Genomic DNA, 25,066 nt, shown 5'->3' with positions numbered 1-25,066 from the left:
GCAGGCGATGGCGATCATAATAACCGACGTCGTTCGTTGTATGCAGGTTTTCTACCTCAAACTTTTCCTATGTAATTTGATATGACCGTAATGCTTGTAATAAACTCGATTTTGGGGAAGTCCTTCCGTAGGGTAGGCTACACAGAAAATTGAATGCAACTGCCGAGTGGGGTACGTGCGACGGTGCGCGTGTCACATCATCAAAATGGGATATAACAAGTCACGGAATTTCAAGGGGAACGAAATTGTGTGGCTCTTTATAGGAATTTCAACTCTTGTCTCGTGTGCTCCTCCACGATGTGAGCCAGGACAGGGATTTCAAGGTAAAGTTTCCCAAAATCCCAACACATTTCTACTTCTTTTTTGACTTCTTATTTAGAGGGCCGGCATGCTGTTTGATGTTGGTAGCCCATTTTTGCATGTTATAAACTACATTGTCCTGATGTCATGGCTACTGAGTTAATGTAATGTAGCATATATTGAATCTTCAAGTATACAACTTAAATTGTCTTAAATCTATTCATGGCTGTGGCGGGCCGTGGGTGGCTACATAATACATTATAGTGGCAATATAGTATAGTAGATAAAATAGTGCTTCGAGTTTACATGAAAAGTATTTAGCAATAATGCCGTGAAAAATGCCAAACATGTTGGACTTTAATGAGATGTTATTGACAGACAGGCATTTGGGAGTGATGATGTTGGAGTTCATGTCAGGAGACGATTTATTGGCCACAATATATTCACAGAGAGCATACTGCCATCTAGTGTCTGGTACCTACTGTAACACTACTGATCTGTGTCTCACAGGAAGATGCAGCAGGCCTCTGGCTGAGGAGAAACGTAGGTATTCTTCACCTTAAAGGAGTGGTATGTTGTATCATTTGTGGTATTATACAGTATGTATTATTTATGATCAAGCTTTTGACATGCTGTGGTTCTTAACTCTGGTCCTAGTGGGGAACCAGCATTTCTATTTGACAATTTGTGAATTGCACTCACTGGCTCCGTTTGGAACCTCACTCTACGGGTCTACGATTTTAGCTCAGAGAAGATTAGCTCTGGTCCATAGCCTAATGCACTTTTCTAAATGCAACGGCAGCAAAGTGCATTAGGCTATGGACCAGAGCTAAGAGAAGAGGTTGATGTCTCTTTTCTTACAGGGCTCTGTGGCTTCATTTACCTAATTCCTTTGTTGAAGTTGCTGTTGAAATTAATCAGAGATCCACACAGGCACATATCCTTCTTTCCATTTATTTGTCAGCAATCAGTTACAGGTTACAAGCATTCATTCCATGGATACAGCATATTGAGGCCTTCGTCCCAGGCAGAGCGCCTAGGTTAATTCCCCCTTGTCTCTCTCTGCTGTCTCTCACTCTCAGTTCTAACTGATTCTCTGTCCCATCTTATACATCTCTAACATGTGGGCGTCACCTTTGTCCCTTTGTGTGTGTGTGTGTGTGTGTGTGTGTGTGTGTGTGTGTGTGTGTGTGTGTGTGTGTGGTTGACCCTTAAGCCTCTGTTGCCTCAGTCAACAAGTTACCACAGGTAGTCTATTTTGAAAGCATTCTTGAGTGATAAAACCTCACAATGTCCACTAGCAGGATGAACTCACAGCTGTTGCAAACTGACTATCTTAAAGTGTCCCTAGGCTTATTTAGTGACTCCACAGATAGCCTCTTGTCAACCTATGCAACTAGCCATTTGAGTCTTAGAATAGAATAGACTATACTGCATGGCCTAACTGAACCAATGAAAAACATGACTTATTACAAATATGAATGTACAGTTATGACATATTTCGAGAGGCATAAGCTATCAAAATATACATCAAGGTTCTTCTTGCAAAACCCTTTTCGCAGTATTGTTTCCAAAAAAGTAAATATATTTCTGGCTAGCTACAGGTGATAAACTTAGGACAGGCACGTTAGGCCTACTGCTTCCGTAAGATTGCATTGGGAAAACATGGTACTGGCTAGTGGCTGACTTCATAAGCTTTGTAAGCGGTTGTTTCACGGTTCACCTCTGTCTAAAATCTTTACGTGCCTGTCCTAAGTTTATCATCTGTAGCTTGCCTTCTATACCGTAACTTTTTGGAAACGATACTGCGAAAAGGGTTTTCGCCCCAGTTTTTGGACGTCTCAATCCTCGTTCTACCGATGCAGGAATATCCTGACACGGAATCTCTTCTCATTTCTAAACGGAGCTAACTCACCTGATGTCTCAGAGATAAATAGTACCAATTTGATGTCCATAAATAGTCCCAATTTGATGTCCATAAATAGTCCCAATTTGATGTCCATAGCATAGGAACACTATGTTCCATATGGTTATGGACAGCACTGTCACAATCCATTCCTGGATGGATCCATTGATTGTCCAATTCACTAAGTATATTGGCTTGGTCTGCTCCTTAGCCCGATGTATTTGATCAAATTAATCGAATAATGTCAGTGTTTCGCACAACAAAAAAAGCCAAGTGTAGGAGCCATTAGAAGAGAGGCATTATTTGTATTATTATTATTACCAGTATTATTTTTGACCACCTGGTGGCGGGCTTGAGAAACACAGCACATAGAAGGTGACCACTTATAAAGGTGACACACAGGGGCACTAGGCAGGAACTAGACACAGGGTATGGTGGGAGCACACCGTTCTTACCAGCTTACCATGCAGCCAGGAACAGACAAAATAACCGGATAATCACTATATATTGGTATGTTCATTTCAACTGCACAACTCTTCAATAAATACAGGCAAACTAAGCTCTACGACTGGACATCCATCATTCATGTTTCTGTGTGCACTGCTGCGTACGACCACTTTCACCACCTGTGAAGTAATGGGCAACAAAATTTGGGAAGGGAAGGATTGCCATTACACCAAGGATGAGGTTATAAGTCACAGCAGGCATCATCTTAATGGGATGTGGCCTAAAGGCTGTAAAACCATCAGGTGTATTTTTAGATGATCAATGGCAGTATGAAATATTCACATTCTAATTTCCAGAGATAATAGAAATGGTTTGATGATTGAAGACATTACACTGAGGCAAAGTTACCTAACGCTTGAGAAACAAGAGTTAATCCTCACAAAATATAATTGGTGCACTCTATATATACTTTTATTATATTGGTAAATGTTATATTCATATTGGATTGATTTAGCAGCATTTTTTGCAAATCTGCTTCAATTGTGGCCTTTCTTTCCCCCGTGCATTCTCAGCCAAATGCACAGAGATGACCCTGTCGTACTGTGACGACATGCCGTACACCCAAACTGTCTTCCCCAACCTGCTCGGCCACAGGACCCGGGAAGAGGCCGAGGCGGGCACCGAGTACCTCCTCCTGAGTGTGGTCCACTCGCTGCTCAACGGAGAGTGTACGCCGGACATCCGCATGCTGGGCTGCTCGGTGGTGGCCCCACACTGCGCCGAGAAGGGCAAGACGCTGAAGCCCTGTCGCAGTGCCTGCGACGGCGTGCGTAAGCGCTGCGCCCACGCCTTCGAGGGAATAGACATGGCGTGGCCCTACTTCCTGGACTGCGATCGCTTCTTCGTCGGCGATGAGGAGGGATGCTACGACCCCTTGCAAGGCCTGAGAGGTAAAGTACTGTAGTAGCTAACACAGTGCTGAGAGACTCAGTGCTTCTCAGACTGCCCAGTTCGAAATGAGTCTCTGCTCATGTAAACTCGTAGAGCACCTCAACACCCCATTAAATCACTGGAATTCATTTTTTATTTGAAGATGATCTAGTGAGGATAGTTTGATTCTTTACACCATATTTTAAACTACTAATAAAGAAGAAAAGAGGTGCCAGTTAGGTTTATGGGTCTATATTGTCATCGTAATTCTGATTTATTCTCAGCTTTCTATACTATAGAAAGCTGAGAATAAACCCAGAATTATGTACCCATAAAGCTGGCACCTCTTTACTTCTTTATTAGTGTCATGTGTGTTCTGTGGCTGTGCATGATAGCATCAACATGGAATGAATGTAGGAATATATGAGGGTATAACAATAAATCCACTGATGAAAGGAATCGCATGCACTCGATGTGTGACAGAGTGCTACAACAATTAGGGCTCTCTGAGCCTCTCTCTTGTGTATGAAATGGGGTTACGCCTCATGCAGAATTAGCTTCAGTAATAAAACAAACAGATGTCTGGCAAACACCATGGAGTGACATAAGTATTTTGATTTGATTTTGATTCGACTCCCTTCCCCTCATGCACTGTGGTTACACCATGCAGTGACTATAATTATTCCCATATACTGACATTCATTTCAACCTGATGATTTGTTCCTGTTTTGATTTGTCCTGATTCCCTCCCCTGGCTCATGCAGTGCTGTATAGAGCGCCGAAGTCCTGACGTCACTCACTCATCCCCTGGTTCTGCCTGGTTCACGGAAGTAATTTCTCTATGGAGAATAACATGGGGTCATCTTAAAATCGTTTCATATAAGCATTGTGGTCCAAAAATAAACAAGCTGTCTCTGCGTTAGTGTCAGGGAGGTGACTGTATCGTTTGCGGCAGTCAGTCACTCATGATACAGTCTGTTTCTAGTGAAAATGTAACTAATTCAGAATTCAGACGTCAGAATTAAGGGGAAAGACACTTACCTGTTCACAGGTTCCATTATGCCAGTATAATGAGGGATTTGGAGAAAGATTATGTAACCATCATTATTTGTCTATTTTAGCTACAACACACAGTCAGAGAATGTAATCCAGATTCAGAAATTGGCTCCACCAGCATGTGGAGATTTTCTTTTTCAATGATAAAAAAAAGCAACCTCACAATACAGTATGTCTTAAAAATGTGGGTTAGTTTGATCTGTAATGCCCTGTAAATAGTTTTAAAATTAGCATTTACTACCCAGAATGCTTTACCTGTGGCTTAAGAGTTATCAATCAATACTTTATTTCAGACCCAGGGAGATCCATATCACAGATTTAAAAAAAAATACATCACAGTATAAAACACATACAGTACAGTATAGAAAATAAAGAAAATAAATACAGGTTATAACTTATGAGTAAGTTAGGAGTTATTGATAATTTATTATAGGTATGACGTAAATCCATAAATGTCTTTGATCCACAGCACATTGAAGAGTTGAATATTATGAACTGAGCACAGGCTTACATCAGTCATGAGTGCTTACAAAGACTTTCCATGCTTTCTCACATGACTTTCTGCTGTACTGTACATACCAGACTCTCAAATCAGGCATTTTATAGGCTGGCTGTCCTACTGGAATGGATACGGCATTCTGATTTTATTGATGTGTGGCTTCCAAAGGTGGCCTGATAATGTAAAGTGAGGGGTGCTCTTATCATCATACAGTACATCATCATACATCATCATATTCCAGCCAATCACAATTTGTGTCCTCACCATCGTTTGTGTTTACGCAAACACTCAGAACTGGCCATTCATTGTCAATGGCATTCAATGTTTGTGTTAACACAATGTTTGAGTGTGCACAAACCCTCAAAGCTGAACATAGCGCCCCTCAAAAATGAAGAAAGAAAGTATCAAAATGATGAATAATGCGATTGAAATAATGTTTTTATCAGAGCAACAAGACGAACAAGACACTCCAGAAAATATTCCACTTGAGGAGCCTGCCACCATGATCCAGTTCGTCTATCACACCAATTCTCAGATGATCAATATCTTAAAGAAAACTGCAGCTCAATGCTCGGACATCGCTGCCACCTACATCATCGGCCGCAGCTTTGAAGGCAGAGAGCTAATGGTGATCGAGTTCTCCAACAACCCTGGTGAACATACACTACGTGAGTTTTGTGTGATACTGTAACGGTTTGACTTTCGATTTTACTGTTTGGGGTGCCAGTTACACTTAAAACTTTATTTTTTAAGTCAACCTTATAAAGGATTTTCATGAACAATATAGCAGTAACCATATGAACCTGTAAACCACATAATATAACCAGGGATTGGTTACCAACCAATCCCATTCAACTCAATTCACAGAAAAAAAACTCAGTTTGATATTCGTTTCTTTATTTCTTGTATTCAACACAGTAAAAAATAAAAGGGGAGAGAGAGAGAGAGAGAGAGGGAGAGAGAGAGAGAGAGAGAGAGAGAGTTTAAATGTTTTGTAAAGTGAATAGGTCAAATTGCAGGCAAATGGGAATCACGCCTGTCACAGACATGCACAGAGCAAGTTCAGTCAGGAAACTTGGTGCAGTTGACGGCAGACGTTATGTTTTCTGTGGTTTCTTAAAAGATAAATGGCTTCTGTTTAACCTCAAAGCACTAAGAAATGTTTCCAACAAAGAATGACCTTTGATCATATACTATATTTACATGTTGATAATGGATTTGTAGTATTTTAAATGATGTGTTTGGTGTTGCTCGGTGCTGTTTGAAATACTTTGAGCTATGAGACAATCAAAGGGACTTCATGATTTAGACTAGAGAACAAAAATAAGACGTCTGTTGAATAGTTGACATGTCACCCTTATCTGTAGTTGAACCAGAGATTAAATACGTGGGCAACATGCATGGAAACGAGGCCATGGGCCGCCAGCTACTGCTCTACTTGGCCCAGTACCTGTGTTCAGAGTATCTGTTGGGGAATCAACGCATTCAAACCCTCATCAACACCACCCGCATCCACATCCTCCCCTCCATGAACCCTGATGGCTATGAGCTGGCCTCAGGAGGGCTCCAGGACAACAGCTATGCTGAAGATGAGGAGGTCAGTGTCAATATTTCCCTATTCTCACCAAATCTTCACAGGATGGGAAACGCAAGGTTCCTACTTCGAACCTGGGCTCCCCCAGAGTTAGTGTTGAAGTGTCCTTGAGCAAGACACTGACTGAACCCCTAATTGCTCCCGATGTGTAGGTTGGTGCCTTGCATGCTCTGTCATCGGTATATGAATGTGTGTGTGAATGGGTGAATGTAATGCACAATCTATGTAAAGCGCCTTGGATAAAGGTGCTATATAAATGCACCATTTACCATTTTATGGCATTCGCTATTCCAGCTTGCAAAACCACCCATATTAAGCAATAAGCATACGTCATGCATGATTTATTTTCCTCAGGGTCCCCGATATGACGGTCAGGACATCGGTCGAAACAATGCAGAGAGCCTTGACTTGAACAGAAACTTTCCCGACTTGACATCGATTGCCTACCGCCGACGCAGACACAAGGGCCACATCACAGACCACATCCCAATCCCAGACTCTTACTGGTTTGGTAAGGTACAGTATGAATCCCTATCCATATACTTTCTCTGTAAATACTAGCATTGTATATAGTATGTACTATAAATAACATGGGTTTTTATAATAGAAACAGAAGTTATGTTAAATAAGTGGGGATATCTTATTGTGAAGCGTATCCCTTTAGCCTGAATGAGGGGTAATCTAATCATTCTTGACATTCAGGTTGCACCAGAGACCTACGCTGTTATGAAATGGATCCGCTCCATACCGTTTGTGCTCTCTGCCAACTTCCACGGTGGAGACCTTGTGGTATCCTACCCGTATGATCTCTCCAAACACCCTCTAGAGCGTGAGATGCTTTCTTCAACTCCGGATGAACAGGTTCTGGACATTCACTTTTCTGTATAAGGAAAGGATACCATCTATTTCCATAATTTTGTCTTCTGTCACTGTATTTGTTTTTTGTGGGGATTGTAGGAAAACTATCTTTCAAGTTGAATAATAATGGCACTGGATTAAAAAAGGACACAAATAACGTGTTACCTTTTGGTAATTTAACTTTTATGTATTAGATTGAATGCATTTTGAAGTTATATTAATCTGTGGATTTTCATGTGTAGATATTCAAGCTTCTTGCCAGAACATATGCAAATGCCCACACCACTATGACAAATGACACTGCATGGTGTGGGTCATCTCGCAACAGTCAGGGAGGTATCGTCAATGGTGCACAGTGGTACAGCTTTGCTGGTGGTAAGCTGATTAACTGATGAGCTGATGAACAACATATTGTAATTGCATAAATTCTAGTAGCTCATTAACTGGCAGAATTATACCCATGGTGCATTGCATGAACAGACGGAGCCTACTGGAGCCGACCTATTTTCAGATTGAACAATCAAATGTTAGATTTTTTGTAGAACACTTCAAAACAAAACAAAGGCTTTCTTTCTTTCTTTCTTTCTTTTTTTCTTTTTCTTTTCTTTTTTTACATAAAACTGAAGATAAAATAAAATCAGCAACAGAATAAAAACATGACCTCCTTAAAATAGAAAGTGCAGTGAGTGGATTGCAGAGTCAGGCTGTGATGTGTCGGCCGATGCTCACCCGCTGTTAAAACACACGGTAACACCGGGGCTCCACCGGGCGTGTCAGCGTCGCGTCTCCGTCACAGAATGTTCCCTTTTTTTTTTTTTTTATATATTTTTAACCCACAATTTTGTAACCCATTTTTCACCCCTGTGTCAATCATCCAATGTGATCCTGGGCTCTACACACCCTCCGCCAACCTGGGGAGAGCAACAGACTTAACTCATGCTTCCTTCATGCTTGAGTGTCCAAGTTGCTCCTTTACACCTGACAGGGGGAGTTTCCCTGGTTGGACGTAGCGCGTGGAAGGAACACGTTATTCTAACCAGTTCCTTTCCCCTCCATCAGGCGCCCCAGCTGGCCAGGGGGAGGCAGTTTAGAGACCAGGATTACTGCATGTTTTTGTGAGGGTATCTACCCTAGGGGACACGGGGAGAACATGCAAACTCCACACAGAAAGGCCCTTTCGCCAACCCCACCTTCGGGTATGGGCACTGATGACGCGGAGGAGGAAACACGCCGCCAGCACCCACAGCGTCCCGAGCGGGAATCGAACCCAGGACCTTCTAGCTGTGAGGCGACAGCACTACCGACTGTGCCACCGTGCCCCCTGAATGTTCCCTTTTTAATCAATGAAGGGTGGCTCCACTGCCCACGTTGCGTGACGTCGCTTCTCCGTCACCATTAAAATTGCCCCGGTTCGTTTTTTTACGCACGCGACGGAGACGCAACACGCCCGGTGGAGCCCTGGCGTTAGACAACTTCTGACACTAAATGAGCCAATGGGTCCATGACTTGAAGTCAAGGGGAAATCTATATTAAAATTTCTGAATTTTTTGGATTCATGTGTCATCAACACATATTTGTATATCTTTTTTCCATGTTTTCTCTATTTGGTCAGGGATGCAAGACTTCAACTATCTCCACACCAACTGTTTTGAGGTCACTGTAGAGCTGGGCTGTGATAAATTCCCTGCTGAAGAGGAGTTGTATACCGGCTGGCATGAAAACAAGGAGGCGTTGCTTACATTCATGGAGGCAGTAAGAACAAGCCTCAAATATATCTCCTTTAGCCTGCATAGTTTTAAAGGGCATTAGACTATAAGTGAAATTATAAAGTACTTGCTTATGTCTTCACCAAAGTATATGTTTTTGTTCCTTAGGTCCACCGAGGCATCAAAGGCCTGGTAAAAGATGAGGATGGGAATGCTATCAAGGGAGCAAGGATATCGGTCCGAGGAATAAGGCACGATGTCACCACAGGTAATAATGATCAGCTGATCATTTGTGACTCTTTTTGATGGAGAGACTGCCATCGCGGTAAGACTAACTGTTCAGGAGCGCTTGGAAATCTTTCTTTTTCCTTTTTTTTCTCGTCTAAATTGATCTGAAGCCTTATTAGTAATCATGTCATTTCAAGCTACATTTCACTTAAATGTTAGAGCTTAACTCGGGATGTAAACATGACATGAATGCATTAATGGAGTGAATATTTCTGAGCTAAATTGTCAAGTCTCTACATCTGTGCAAGACATATCTCAAAAACTAGTGGGTCAAACTGCACAACAAATATGTAAATTTGAAGCTATGATTTCCTGCTTTCTTAGGACATGAAACAAGTTTCGCAACCATTTGGTTGCAATTATGGTAGGAGTTGCATATGGCGAATCATTGGTGCGGTTTGGGCGGCTTTGGCCTAACATAAATTAATATTTTGTTGTACGTGAGAGACAAAGTATAAATTGGGTGCAAAGCCAGGCATTAGTCACAAGACATCGGCCCCCTCCACCTCCTCTCCCCCTTCCCTCCACTCCCCTCCCCTCCACAGCTGAAAACGGAGACTACTGGCGCCTGCTCACCCCGGGCATCCACATCTTGAGCGCAGCGGCCCCGGGCTACACCAGGTCCATGAAGAAAGTCCACCTGCCAGCGCACATGCGCAAAGCAGGCAGAGTGGACTTTGTTTTGCACAAGGCTGAGGTGGAGCCTGACGTCGAGGACTACTCCATCCCCTCCATGGGCACCTATGAGCGCTTTGACCCGTACAACCAGTACGAGCGCTACACCTCCAGGGGTCCTGCAGAGCGGAACACAGAGGAGCGCCAGGCCAAGCCATGGTGGTGGAGCTATTTCGTTAGCTCGGGAGGAGCAACCCCCACCTGGCTGCTCAGAAACTATTAGAGCTTTGTGGGGTTTCCCCCCCTTTTTTTGATAGTGGTGATGGTGGTGGAAGAAGCATTCTTATAACACGTGTCTGGTATCATGGAGAAAGTGCCTATGCTGTGGCAGTGGACAGTAGAAAAGAGTAATGGCTGGCCATCAATTTAGCTTCAACAATGGGACCTATTTCATTGCACATATTTGGCCTGTCATATACTGTAGATTAATAGTAAATGCATGCTTTTACTTGTTCTTGTGTGTGTGTGTGTGTGTGTGTGTGTGTGTGTGTGTGCGTGCGTGCGTGCGTGTTGAACTGAAGCCTACCCAGTACCCACCTGTCGGAGTGCGTTACCCAAGTTCCCTTTCATGTATGTGTGTTCTGTTAAAAAAAATCTGTTTTGTTTGGGATACAAAGGAGTATGTATCGAAAAAGCAAAAATAAACTAATAAATCATAAATCAAAGATTAGTAATTGCAGAAAATGATGGGTGTGTTTAACAGATAGATATTGGATGGAGCCCACACACCACAGGTATACAAGAAAGACGTACTTTATTGAGAATTCTGACTGTGTTGTTTTGCTATTATTCACAGCTGGCAACACATTACTGTAAATCAGTGGTTTTCAACCCTTTTCATATCATGGTCCATTATTTATTCTGCATTTGAGCCACGGAACACCATTTGATGAGATTTAGCCTCTCAGACCCAAAAACCAAAGAATATTTTGTTGTCATTCGATAAGATTTTTCCACAATTCCATGCTGTATTGACGTGTTACCATAGATAGCACACAGGCTTCTGTGTGCGGCCTAGATGGGTGTGTTCAAACTATGTGCAACATATTTTACTGTGAAATCAAGTTAAATTCTGTAACCTGTCCTGCATTACCCGGTGTCTGCAACACCTCAAGCAACAAAATGTCCGCTATGAAAATTCATAATGTGTATAGTCAGTTTGGTGCACAAATGAAAGCAAAAACAAATCTATTTTGTTAGGCCATCCTAATATCTGTGTAGTACAGTATGAAAGGAGTGCTCGACAGTAGTTATTAGTTTTTTTTTGCACATGTAGAATGAATAGGTATCATTCTGAACCTTTTTAATCAATATTTCCAGTTTTATCTGCAACTGACAACTCTGATCCATGCAGCTTTATAGAAAGCAAGAATGGTCCAAAAACCAAATACCACAATACAATAAATTAAATTGCCAATGAAATAAAAGATGTAGAAACATCAGCCAGTTTATATGCGCCCAATAAATATGCTGTATTGGTGTGGTACCATGGGGACACTAGAGTGACTTTCTTTAATATTCGCATGGATGCTGTGCAGTGTGCACCAAAAGATAGATAGATCACACACACACACACACACACACACACACGCACACACACACACACACACACACACACACACACACACACACACACACACACACACACACACGTTGCAAAGCTTTTATTTTGAAGTATAATGGTCAAAGGCAAAGCATTGGTTCCCACCGTACCTGTTACCCACCCACCGGAACAGACAGTGTGGAAGAAAGCGTGCACTGGCTCACAGTCACGACCGATAGCGATAGACTAGTTAAATTAAATTAAAACAAAAAACTAGTTCTCTCTATGGTAACCAGTTTAATGTGCAAGGTGAAATGCAGCATGTTCTCTGTTCGTTTGAACGGAGAAAAAAAAACAACGCACACGGCTGTTGACAGAGCTGTTGTTTACTAGACTTTGATGGGCGGACAAACAACAAACTTGGAGGACTGTGAGTGACACCTTTTCTCTAGCCTTTTTTAAAATGTCGGTTGACGGCCAAATACAGAAAATCTTAGGGGGGATAGCTCTGGTCCATAAAAGCTAGTAATATGCTACATGGGGGGCAGTGACCTGATAGGACCTGTCTGCAATATGCAACTGGTCAAGTCTTCTTGACACCATAAATGACCCTTATTTTTATTGCTACAACAGCAGTGATAAAACACAATTGTGTATGGGGAGGACTCAATTGCCATAATAATAATAATGATAATAATTGAGGAGAAAAGGGGGTGCAAAACAAAAAAATATATATATTAATTTACCAGACTTGCACCTCACACTCAAGCCTTTTTTGTCTCACACAGACACACACGGGTGTAATATAATCAAAAGACCACTAAGGGGCAGTCCGACTTAACTTCTGCAGCAGCTGCTCCACATGCATGGCTGCATGCAATATAAACTATTGATGTAGGTCTGTATCCTAATTACAAATCACACTGTCATCTTTTTTTTAAAGATATTTATTGATAGATCACAGTAAGGTAGACTGGGGAGAGGGATGGAGCTGGGGGGAAGACACAGCAAAGTTCAGGAGTCGAACCCGCAACACACTGCCAGGCCCACACTGTCATCTTTGACCTTTGTCAGGTCATTTGAGGACCCCCTCTAAAATGCTAAAAAGATAATGCATCTCAAGGGGTTTATCCTTCCAATAAAGGTAGGCCTATATATCTTTGATAGGTTTACAAAACTCGTCTTTGATAGTTTAGCATTTCTATCAATGTTGCAGTATACTGTACAATGAGATTGAAAACTTTAAGCTTTTGCCACGCACGCACGCACACTCGTTTTACAGTTGCTTTTCACTTCACTTTCACTTTATACATTTCTGAAATTTACATGAGTAACATGAGTTGCAGAGGAGCACTTTCAAAATAATCTGTCATTACAGTAGGTAAATGAACAGATAAACAATAAACATCTTGTCACAGTGAACTGTAGGGTGTAGGCTATACACATTCTAGACTAAAAGTGAGGATCCTGTCTCATAGTTAGACATTATCGCACATTTATCGCAAAGTTCACTAAACTGAATAGTGGACAATATGTAGATAAAAATAGGTAAATGTGATTGTTAATTAATTTTCTTTAGCTTCCTCCATAAAGTCACCATTTCAGTGGAGATGGAGCTGAGTGTTATTGCCACACTATTTATGCTGTGGCAGACTGTATGACTAGACTAAGGTCAATGCCAACCTAAAACCATATGTAGTGCATAGCAGTGGGTGTGTTTTTCTGGTTTCACAGAAAAATCGGCCATTAATTTTCCCCATAGAGATTTACAAAAATATTTATATAAATTATATTAAGCCTAGAATGAAGCCATCTAGGATCCTGGTGATTCATGACCATAAAACCTTTGATTCAGTGAAATTGTTTTTGAATATTATATTCCCTTTGTTTAGCGGTTTTAATTTAAATTTTTTCCCCCACAGAATCAAAGGTTTTATGGGCACGATTCACCAGGATACTGGATGGCTTGATTCTAGGCTTAATATAATTGATTCAAATATTTTTGTAAATCTCTAAGGGAAAAACAAATGGCCAATGTTTCGGTGGAACCAGAAAACCACGCCTGCAGTCGAACAGGCGTCAGTTTGGTCTGAGCCTTTATTATCTTTATAAGGGAACAACTGGTTGCAATTGTCACATGCCCCGAGCAAGCATAGGACAATCCCATGTGGGATTGACCCTGTAATTTGCTTAGCTGGGACCTGTCCCCAAAGCCTGCCCATGTGAGGTGGGGTCCTGGGTCACCACGTTCTTGGGGAGGCTGAGAAAGTAGCATGGGGTTGCCCTAAACTGCCATGTTGCATTAGCAACGGCTTGCTAGCAGGTAGGTAAGAAATGCCTCACTTCAGTTCAATGAACCAGATTCATTCGATTCTACAGGATGGTGATATGTGTGTTACTTACTCTCCTTAAGCTCAAGTTCATAATGATTCTTGTTGAAGGCCCAAACCAGATGGTAGCACAAGAGCCTCCTATGGTACCAGTATCACAGTTATTTACCGTAGTATTAAATATACGGTAGCCTGCTTATACAGTATGTGCTGTGGGGTTACTGTATACTTTAAAGTCTTCTAAATTCTAATATGATGTGACATAGTATGGACAGTGATAGTGACTACTATTGTTAATGTATTAAGATATGCCTGTGTGTCATTCAGTGTCATTCATTTATTGTCAATGAAACAGTGCTGGGCTGGGTCATCATTATGTCGTTTGAGGTTTCGGGACAAGGTGTCTATAACAGTATTTGTACACAAATACCAATTGGACTGTATTTAGTTCATGAGAAAAACTAATGCAAAATGTCCTTTTACGTAGTGTTTTCCTTTTAAAGGTACATTGTTTTCACTTAATTCAAATATCACTTTTTTTTTTGTTTTGTTGTGATAATCCACCCTACTATAGAGTGTGCTGACCATATAAGGAGTTCCTCCATGTCCCCAGTTAACCCCTGAGGTAAAAAGAAAAACCCTTGGGTTTCGTTTTTGGCTAGGTGGCCCAGCCATCATCCAATCAGGATAGAGAGGGGCCTTCCGTCAATCATGATCAAGCGGGGGCGGGTCTTGGTGTGCTGCTGTTGGCCTGCTGCGTCCCCCGTCTCCCCCCCCACTGTAGTGTGTGCATGTGCACATCTTGTTATCGGAGGGTTTTTTCAAATCACCCAAATCACTGAATGCTCCTTAATAGGGAGACAAACAGATTGGAATTGTCCCTCTGTTCCTGACATTGTTTTCATTTGGTGCCTAAACGTGTTCATAAACTGGGTATTGTGACGTACTGTAAATCTACTGATTTGCTATTAGTCACTGTGATATATACACTGCTTCTGATTTGTTATGCTCTGTTGTAGTGCCCACCTCCTCATTGAACTGATTGGATAAACGTCTTTATGACACGGACAGAAACCAATCAATTCCTACAAATAAAGCATAAATTTGTTGGCCAAGTTGAAAGGATAGATACTGTAGCATTGATATATGAATGGAGACAGTTCTTAAGAAGTCAGACATGTTATGTTCTTTGAAACAGTAAGTGCTTAATTTAATTTATTATAGTGCCATTTGTGTTGACTTATTTAGAAAACTTAACCAGGAGAGTGTAATAATGGACCGCTCCACTCAGGATTTTGCAGCGTACATGTTGTTATACAGCATTGCTGAAGACCTGTGACCAGATTAATGTTTTGAAGAACCTCACAGGGACAATTCTCTGTGCCCTGCCAAACTAACATAATTGCAAAAACAACATTTCATTTCCTAATAATGGCTCAGTGTCAAGTCCAATTCAGTCTGCTTGTTCGGCAGCGGCAATTAGTTGTGCAGACAACTCCTCCAGTGGGTGATAATCATAAGCCACTTTCTTTGTTACAGACCCTGAACAAATGTGGGCAGAACATATGAAGCAGAGATAATGTGGCAAGTCGAGCGTGAGTGTATACAAAAAAAAAGAAAAACCCACCAATCATCCTGCAGAAAACCCCTCAACTATGACAACAGCAGGTCCAACTGGTTTAAGGTGATTTCTCTGTTGGGATCCCTAAAGTTTAGGGATCCCAACAGAGAAATTAGGGCCTAAACCACAATAGGACATCACAAAGAGGAAATACATCTGCTCCTTTGTGGGAAGTCACTTAAATGTGAAAATAAAACGGCTGGTTGACTACCAGTGGTTTATGAACTCGGGAGGCATGTTGAGGTCCAGTGGGTTTCTTTGTTGCATTTTCCTATTTCTTTATTTGGAGTTGTGTCCATGAGGGGGTGACAGTCAGAGGTCACTGTACAGAAAGGCCAAACACATTAATTTAACCAGCAGACTCCTTCCTGTGACTGATCCAGACAACATGTTTGTTGACATGCTAGTCCTGTCTGGTCTGTTTTGTGTTCATTTCGTTTTGATTTGTCTTTGTAACGCTCTGCTTATTCCTCATACAGGCAGGGGAATCATACGGCGAGTACCGGTACTTCAGGAAGACGGCATCCTCTTATACTCTCTCCCCTGTGGCGGTGTGTGTGTCGTGTACTCAGAGATGCTTGAGACAGGTAAGGCACTTCTCCACCAAAGAGACCATTTCCAACTCCAACAGAATGCAACAAACTAGCATTTCAGTTCAGCACAAACCAGTCGGCCGATGAAAAGTAGCCTGCAGCACTGGGTCTGTTTATTATAAGCAACTTTGGGCTTGTTTTCCCGTAATGTCACTTAAATATTCATAGTTGCGGGTTGCTCTAGTTTGGACTTTTCTGAAGTGTAGTTGCTTATTTGGGCTAGCTTTCACAATTCTTTTTGAAAATGGCTAATAGGGCTTAAGTGGTGAAACAAACATGAACAAACATGCTCGGTTCTTCATCAACGTGTTCTGACCAGTCAGCACGGCGATATTGTCTGCAATCGATGGGAGCTTGGTGGCAGGTGACTCTTTCAGACCATAGACATATAAAGGTAGACGCCTCTTCCGGCTGTGGCCTGTAGGGCGTTTATGCTTTCCGCGGTCGACGTTGGTGCTGTCTGGAGCTACCTCTAACACACCATGCCAACACCCCACTCATGATGACCCATGCTGTTTGTAATGCTGTAGTGTACAAACCTTTCAGTAGGACTTTCACATTATACACTTATTATGAATCCAAATTGTGATTTCAAAGTGATCAATGAAAAACATTATTTATATGGACAACTCATTTGGTGCAAGCTGTGTTTATATGATAATGGTATACAATATAGCAATTATATCACCTGAGACAAACTGGGGGAATTTTCTCTCTGTAAATGTTTCCCCATCACATTTCAACCCACAATATATTCAGACACTTTGCCAAACACATGAGAGTGTTTCACATAAATCAAAAGTCAGACATAGTCCTCTCAGGTTTTTGTTACTCTGACTGAAAGCACTGAAGACAAGTAGTCAAACTTAATAGAAGAATCTTTTCACTGATTTCTTAAAAAGCTAATAGTTCCAGGCTGTATTGTAAAAAGAAAAAGAAAAAAACATTAGACTACTCAGGGACACTTGCTTGTTGAGCTGTTTTCTCTATCTATTGAACATATCCTCCCTTTGTCATGTAATGATCTGCAAAGACTTTTATGCTCCAAGTAGACGTGATGATTCATTGTTGAGTTGCATCAGGCTTGTTGGCTTTTTGTGAATGTCAGTCAAACCCAATTCCCAATGTTAAATAGGTGTGTTCCTGGAAATGAAGTTCATAATACATTCATTCATAAGTAAAATTGAATTAATGTGGCCGCAAAAGCCTTGAAACTACATATGAAGTCAATGTCGCTAATATACGTCACGCCCAGCAGTCAACACATTGCGTTCCTGAGATGCCTCGTTGACATAAGCTCAGCTGGTGGTGACTCAGTCAACTCATACTAACCACGAAACATTAAATATCAATAAAATAAAAATAAACGTAATTAACATTCAGTTTATGTTGTGCGACAGGCATATGCAGCCACCCGCCTACCCGGAAATGTAGTCTCTGGGTTATTTGACTCGTTTCTAATGCTTATTTTGTTACTCTTTGGGTACCGTATATTTGTACATTTCCACCTTCAGTCGATGCTTAAGTGTAAAGGCCGGGATGATCGGTTTATTTTTCAAACGCAGTTCTTATATGAAGCGAAATAAAATCCACCTATGGCGATTTCAATGCAACTAAAAAAAGACGTGACACCCTCTTCAGACAGTGACGTCAGGACTTCGGTGCTCTATTTGCCTATTTGGACTTGGGTCATCATGACATGTGGCAGTTCTCTTCTTTAGCATGAAATTAATGCAATATTCTGTTTCATTGGATGCAGCCCTCAGGCTAGCAGTGTTCCAATCCTTTTGATCATACAAGCTCTTTCTTGCACAGCACTTGACCACATGTAGGATTATTCTAGTTTTCTGAATGTGGTTTACCACATGTTTGAATTTGAAACCACTCCATACAATTCTTGTATTTTTTTGTGCCACATTTACTAAGCCTTCAATTTAGCGTACCCAGTTATCACTGTGGCCATCTTAATTGTTAAACACCCATTGTGTCACCCTCTTTCTTTGCACATTTTTACAATGGCCACGATGTAGAAACATTCACATTTGGACATTTTAGACTATACAATGCGCAAATTTATCCTCTGGGTGAAGAGGCATATAAGTAAATTAGTAGAAGCATAATTGCTTGATCACCCTTATTCATATTCTCCAGGTATTTCCTTGGAACACACATGATTGTGTTTTGACTTTGTTTTGAATTTAGTATTCTATGTTTTATACAGTAGATGATGCTAAATAATTCAAGATTCTCGTTTTTGTAGTGGTATTTTGGTGATGTGTTTGGTGACGAGCTTGACATCAGATGGAGCGGTGCTCTGAGATTTAAACCCAGAGAGCCTTTACACTGACAAAGACTCACAGTGACTGGATTATTGTCTGCCAAGATATGATCTCTGAATGCCAGTGCCTGGAGCCTTCTGTACTTAACCAATGTATTCATGAATATTTGGGCTTTCATACATTAAGACAAATTCCTAATCGAGGGAGAGTGAGAATATTTTGGCGGGCCACCAGCAGTATTTTATTACACCCTATTTACGTTTGGTTTCATACTAGAATGTTGCCCTGGGCTGTGGTGCTGCTGGTATAATTTGAGAGGTTTTAAGATGTTAATGAGAGAACAAAAAAATATCGCATGGATGCATCTGGGACGTATCGGGTCTCGCAACATCATACCCCTCATTTGGTTACCAACTCTCCATCATTTTAGTTTTACTGGGGACCACCTGGAACACCCTCAAGGACCACTGGTGGTCCCGGGTGGACCACTGGTTGAGAAGCACTGCTCTAGTGGTTGGCAGTGATCCACCGATCAAATGAACAGTGGATGACAGTAGTGTTACTTTAACCCCATAGCGTTCCTTTTCTGTGCATGTCATAATCGGCTGGTCCCTGTGGGACCAAGAGTTTAAGTGGTTAAACAGCCCACCAGTTAGAGATTATGCTAGTGTTTGCAATTGTCCTTCTGTATACTAGCCACAGGGGCATAATCATTTGTTTCAATTTAATGTGTATTCATTGCATTGGCAAGGTTTAAATAAGGGATAATCCATATTGCTTTGTGGTTGTACAAATTAACTGGACCACTAATGTCAAGATGATTAGATCATCACTGCTTCTATTTGCAGCATGCATGCCATGGGGATCTCCCCAATGCAAACTATTCTCAGTAAAGCACAGTCTAGACACCAGGCAAATTAAAGGGCAGAATAAAACATAAAGCACAATTGAAATAAGTGTTCTTGATCTTAATGCACATTACTGCCATGTCCCTCGGCCGAATACATGTCCACGATGCACCCCAGCTACTTTATCTGTCGTGCAAAAACAATCGCTGTGCCATCGCTGAGTGCACTGATGCTTGGCTTAAGCAATTTAGCAGCGCCCTGGTTAACTGAAACCGACAAAACTTCTGATTCCAGCCTGATCTTAGAATAACACCCCTGGCGCTTGCGAAGCTGTCTTGGCGCATTTCATCTATGTGTAGTCCCATAACTGCATTTGTGTGGCTGACAGAATTACACTGGAAGATGCATTTATAATGTTACAACTGTAGCCCTGGGAGTGGAATTAAATGGGAAGACTGTAGGAAAAAAACAAATATATATTTAGTTGACAGTTACGTTAGGGCTTTGCTGGGTGAGATGAGCGTTCACATTAGGGGAATATAAAACCAAGGGCAGCAGAAGTGACATAACAAATGAAATAAGATGTCATTTGGCCACTTAAAGCCTATATTGCAGGGCCGGCCGTTGGCATAAGCAGTCTATGTCGTTGCTTATAGGGCCACATGAACCTTGAGTTCCATGTTTAAAAGGTTACCCAGTCCTGCTTCTATCATTTACGCCAGTGGTTCTCAAACTTTTTCATGTCAAGGACCCCCAGAATGATACTCATTTGCCTGCGGACAAAAATCGTGCACAGGTTTGTCTCTTCCCGTCTTGATTATTGTAACAGACTCTACACTACTACCCACTGTAAGGGTCCATTCGGACCAACTATAAGAAATGTAACTGGAGAACCAGCTGGCTATTTGAAAATAGCAGATCTACAAGCTCACAATTTATTTTTAAACATTTTAACACCAGACATGTTGCAGGAGTCCCTGGCACAACTTAAGATATGTTCAAATGGGGCTCCAAGGCCAAACACATGAATTCATCCATGACATGATGAATCATTGCACATAAATGCACAACACAGAACAAACAATACCCAAATAATGCCATGTCAACAGGCTTAAATGCTTAGCAGCAGGATTTTGTGTAAGGAGAAAAGGGAATGAAGAGAAGAGCAGAGAGATTGCTACTGTCTTATTTTCATGATTTGTCTTTTCTTGTGCCCCCACTTGTAACACACAGTAATATTGCCTATGTCAGCAGTATGCAGTTCGTGAACTCAAATGCAGTAGTGCAGACCCATGCTTAACCAAGGCAGTGTGTATATAAATGTAGTTGGGGGCTCTGATATTTTTCTTCACAGCGTGCCCAAGCTAACAAGTTAATTAAGCGTAATCCTCTGCACATGAACTTTAAGCTTGTATTAGTAGTCAAAAGAAATCTGCCGTTAGCTGCACTGAGCTAATTATGTGATGATAAATCCTGCATGGCGTGAGGTGATTTCTCAGTGCTCTTTAAAGATAGTAGAGAAACATGGCAGATAACTGCTTGGAGCCTTTGCAAGTCAGCTGCGGCTAGGCTAAATGTGGCAGCAAGTGTCAGGCCAAATCAATACACGCTTCCCAGGATTCCTTTGGTGCTGTAATCCAGGCCGCGGCGAGCACTGACCCCGGGGAAACCGGGGCGCTTGTTCGCTTGGCCCTTTTTCTCCAACAGCGGTTGCACTTATGGATATGACAGCAATGAGCAGAAGCTAATGACCTTTTTAAAGGGGAAAAGAAGTGCAGTTTGTGTAATAAACTGCTTAACTCATACAGTATCGGAATGCCTCTTCTCCACATTGTCCACATTGGCCTGCTAATATTTATAAATTAGTTGTGTATTAATTTCTACACTTGTTGTATGGCTGAAGAGTGAGAAAATGTGCATTATTATTGGCTAAAATTAGCAATTCTTTTTTTTTTTCAATTTGCTGGCATTGTATGTACTGATACTATTAAATATTCGCTTTGGATATAGGCTTCAATGAACTCACTCAACACTCCTCAACAATGTTAGTTTGCTAGACAAGTTATTTATTGTGATAGTTTAAGATGAGATGCTATAAACAACATTTTACCAAAGCTTGCGTCCACATATTTCTGTAGAATAGAAAGATACGGATGGTAAGCTTTGGCAAAGTTCTTCCAACTGATTTCACAGATCCTATTAAGTTATAATCTTGTATTATCTGCCTTAAAATAACAAGAGATAATCCTGGCATCAGGCTAATCAGCCATGTAATTGAGGAATCTCCTACCTAGGCACACTGGATGCCTCCGCAACAAGCTCAGTGCAAAGCAATTCATGTGTAATGAGTCATTTATGGAATGATCATGTGAAATAATCACATTATAGAAAGAGCAGGCTAACATAAATGACCAAAAAAGAGGTTAGGGTTATTAAAATTGTTTTCATTCCAAAAAAATACATAAATACTTATTATAGGTCACATTAATGTGCATTGTGCACATGTAGGATATTTCTTTTTAAAGGCCAAGTTTATTGGAGCAGCAATTGAATACTACAAAAAAGCACATACTGTACTGTAGCTCCTTCCTCGAGTCTCCGAAACAGATAATTTAATCCACATAGAGGAATAGGAGATAGAGAGGAGCAGAGCTTTCTGAGAACATTGTATGTAAGTGCTACTCAGCTACTTAAGTCAGTCAGGCAGTCATTAAAAATGTAAAATTAACGTTTTTAAAGTGGAACACGATTCTGTGCACATGGGGGCAGTGAAGCGCACGCTTGCATATGAAATGCATTCGGTCATCCCCCCGGCAACAGGGAAGGATGGAGAGGTGCACTGAGTGAAACGAGAGCAGATTGCTTTTATTCTTTATTTAGAGAGTTATTCTAGATCATGAGTCACACAGACGCCACACCACCGTAGCATTTTCCTTGCTCAATTGAGGCTGTTGTTGGCGAAGGGTCTCTGTAGGAAGGTGCAGTTCATTCAAGGCTTCTCATTTTGTCTTTGGACATGTTTATTTCATGTGCGAATGTGTCACAAAGCTTGTCGGGCTGTTGACATAACATAAACTGTGCTTTTCTTTAACTTGCATATCTCTGCTGCATGTCGGAAGAAACCACCTAACTCCAAAATGTTGATTTTTCCAGAAAATGAAATATAAGATTATTTCAGGAAATGAAGAAAACCTTATATTTTGAAAACAAAGCAATTCTGCCTCATCAAAGTTGGTGATGTGACTTTATGTATTGTCAATTACTTGCATGAGAGGGGCAGAGGTGGTGGAGTTACAGTATCTGCAAATTCTGCATGCTTTAGCAGACAGTTTGAGGGTACAATGGAGTTAAGAGGTTTTGTCCGAAGCGCTTTTTAATACTTACTCCATTGATTCAATGTTTTTTTTACCAACACACATAAAGGGTGTTAAATAGCACTGATTTATGTATATGTTAGAAGGTTTCCTCCCGACAGCAACGGCCCGGATCATCTAAGGATGTGCAGCCAAGGCATGTGTATTTGTACAGTACAACAACAATTCAAAGGGCTTTACAAAAAGCATTAAAACACAGAGCATTAAGATAAATTAAATGAAACACATTATAAAAGTACATTTGCATACAATAAAAAAAATGTATAGGTTAAAATAAAACTAAGAGATTAAAATCTGCAAATTACAGGGCAGAAATGACTAAAGAAACTCGGTTCAAGGCAACGGAAAGCAAAAGTATCTTCAGCTTTGATTTAAAAGAACTGTGTAATAGAGTTGTAACAGACCTGCAGTTTTATGGAAGTTGTGCTTTTCCACGCTTAGCTCTGTCTCTGTGTTCAAAAAGCAGTCCTGTCCCGGATGACCTGAGAAGTCTGAATAGTTTCAAGATCGGAAATGTGTTTTGACTCTAAAATATTCAGTGAGTTATGAAACAATAGTAGTGTTTTGAAATCAATTAAATTATTTGACAGACAGCAGGGAGCAATTGGCAACTTCATATTTTTTTAAATCCTGCATAAAATGTGGTACCCTATTGATCGACGTGATAAGTGAACAAGAGCTCAGTTGTAAACATAATACGCATAAGTTCAAATGTACTGTACTTAAGCATTAAAGTCTTTAGGCAATCTCAAGACCTGCATTCTTCAGCTGAAATATACATTCCTGTAACACACCTACAGTAGGCTGTATGCCGCAATCTCAAAGCTCCTTATTTCCATTATGTACAGTGTCCTGCATACAATCAAATGTGTGTAGCTGTAATAACTATAATAAATACATTATTGTACTTATTATTATTATTATTATTATGTTTGTTAATAGTACAGGTAGACGGTAGTACAGTCAAAGGTTATGCTAAAAGGACAACAGAAATTGCAGTCCATTGTACTCAATTCAACAGCAATACTTAGAATACAATACATAGTATTGTGTGGCTGGTATGTGCAGTGCAGATTGTACTACTACAAAGGTGTTCAAAGGTGTTAAACTATAAGTCCAATTATATTTTAAGGTCAGCCATTAGTTTAGTTTTGAGTTTGGGTCAAGATCTTTTGGTAGGAGTACATTCCACAGCATAGTAGCATAGTAGAATGCATAAATGTTTTCCCCATGTTTGAGCTGAATTTGTAACCTGACTCCGCCAGATTGCGGCAGTATTGAGTTGAGTACCTTGATCTGGTCTCTCTCAAGCAGAAACGATGAACCGGAAGCAGCAGGACAAAAATATAATATCTCCATAATAATTTCGAGTTGTAGTCTTGTTAGCTTGTGTTTACATGTGCGCCGTGGCAGCGCTTCAATATGTCACCAGTCTCGTGGCCGCATACGGCCGCATATCGCTCCGATCAGAATTTGTTCGTAGTACATGTCTCTGCCCGAGAGGGACCAGATGGGAGCACTCACTGCTGCCACCAGCTGGCGGAGTCTGGTTACTGAATTTGGGGGGAATGAGCAGAGATCCCTCTGATGTCATGCTCATGGGCATCACTCACTCTAGAGCAGGGCTTCTCAAAGTGGGTGCCGTGCCGTGACACAAGTCCAGAAGTGTCGCGGAATATTTACATCACTTCAGTTTAACCACTTAAAACGGTAGTGCCGAATCAACCCCCTCCGAAGGCCCTGGTGCTTTACCAAATCAAAAGGCCCCGTGCACCCGCAATCCGTGCACGTGTCTGATTAATGTGCTCGTAACACAATCAAGAACAAGACTTTTTGCGTCCAGTAAATGAACGCCCGTGCGTTCGTTCGGTATATTTGAGTCTCCTCCCACCGAGTGGTTAAGAAACTGTTGGACGACCACAAACACTAGCTGGGGTTCCTGTGTTGCGTTACATTCTTTCGACAGAAGCAACAGCTGTACCTATTTGAAATAGTCTCGCACAGGGCCCTGCAAGCTGCGGCGGGCCCTGGAGCTTAAAGGGGCTCTTCACCCTTTTCGCAAAATAATATATGTTAATGACGTTTAGAAGATTTAAAACACTTTCCTGGGGGTCTTTATGTGTGTAATATGTGGTTTTAGATTATTTCTGATTTTAGCAGTGAGCCCAGTGTCTCTGATGTCATGGACACTGGGCTCACTTCCTTCCTGGACTACAATT

The 25,066-nt window shown here is 41.2% G+C and overlaps 1 protein-coding gene across 1 annotated transcript; it reads left to right on the top strand.

The window, feature by feature from the left end:
• Positions 1-135: 135 nt before the first annotated feature.
• LOC308334871 (carboxypeptidase Z-like) lies at positions 136-11,470 on the top strand. Its single transcript, XM_080791752.1, has 11 exons — positions 136-323; positions 811-843; positions 3,226-3,603; positions 5,585-5,806; positions 6,506-6,735; positions 7,087-7,248; positions 7,435-7,593; positions 7,833-7,965; positions 9,203-9,342; positions 9,465-9,564; positions 10,130-11,470. The coding sequence occupies exons 1-11, from the start codon at positions 206-208 to the stop codon at positions 10,480-10,482; spliced, it is 2,028 nt and encodes a 675-aa protein (XP_080647878.1). The 5' UTR covers positions 136-205; the 3' UTR covers positions 10,483-11,470.
• The last annotated feature ends 13,596 nt before the right edge of the window (positions 11,471-25,066 follow it).

This window comes from Protomyctophum bolini, assembly GCF_963924005.1.
Source record: "Protomyctophum bolini genome assembly, chromosome: 20".
Classification (NCBI taxonomy): Eukaryota; Metazoa; Chordata; class Actinopteri; order Myctophiformes; family Myctophidae; genus Protomyctophum; species Protomyctophum bolini.
The sequence above is the reverse complement of the archived record's forward strand: the minus strand, read 5'-3'. Positions and strand labels throughout refer to the sequence as shown.

Excerpts from the sequence above, each read along its gene's own strand:
- LOC308334871 (XM_080791752.1), top strand. The coding sequence starts at position 206 with ATGGGATATAACAAGTCACGGAATTTCAAGGGGAACGAAATTGTGTGG. Across the intron at positions 6,736-7,086 it reads GCTATGCTGAAGATGAGGAG|GGTCCCCGATATGACGGTCA; the intron begins GTCAGTGTCAAT and ends TATTTTCCTCAG. Across the intron at positions 7,966-9,202 it reads GTGGTACAGCTTTGCTGGTG|GGATGCAAGACTTCAACTAT; the intron begins GTAAGCTGATTA and ends CTATTTGGTCAG.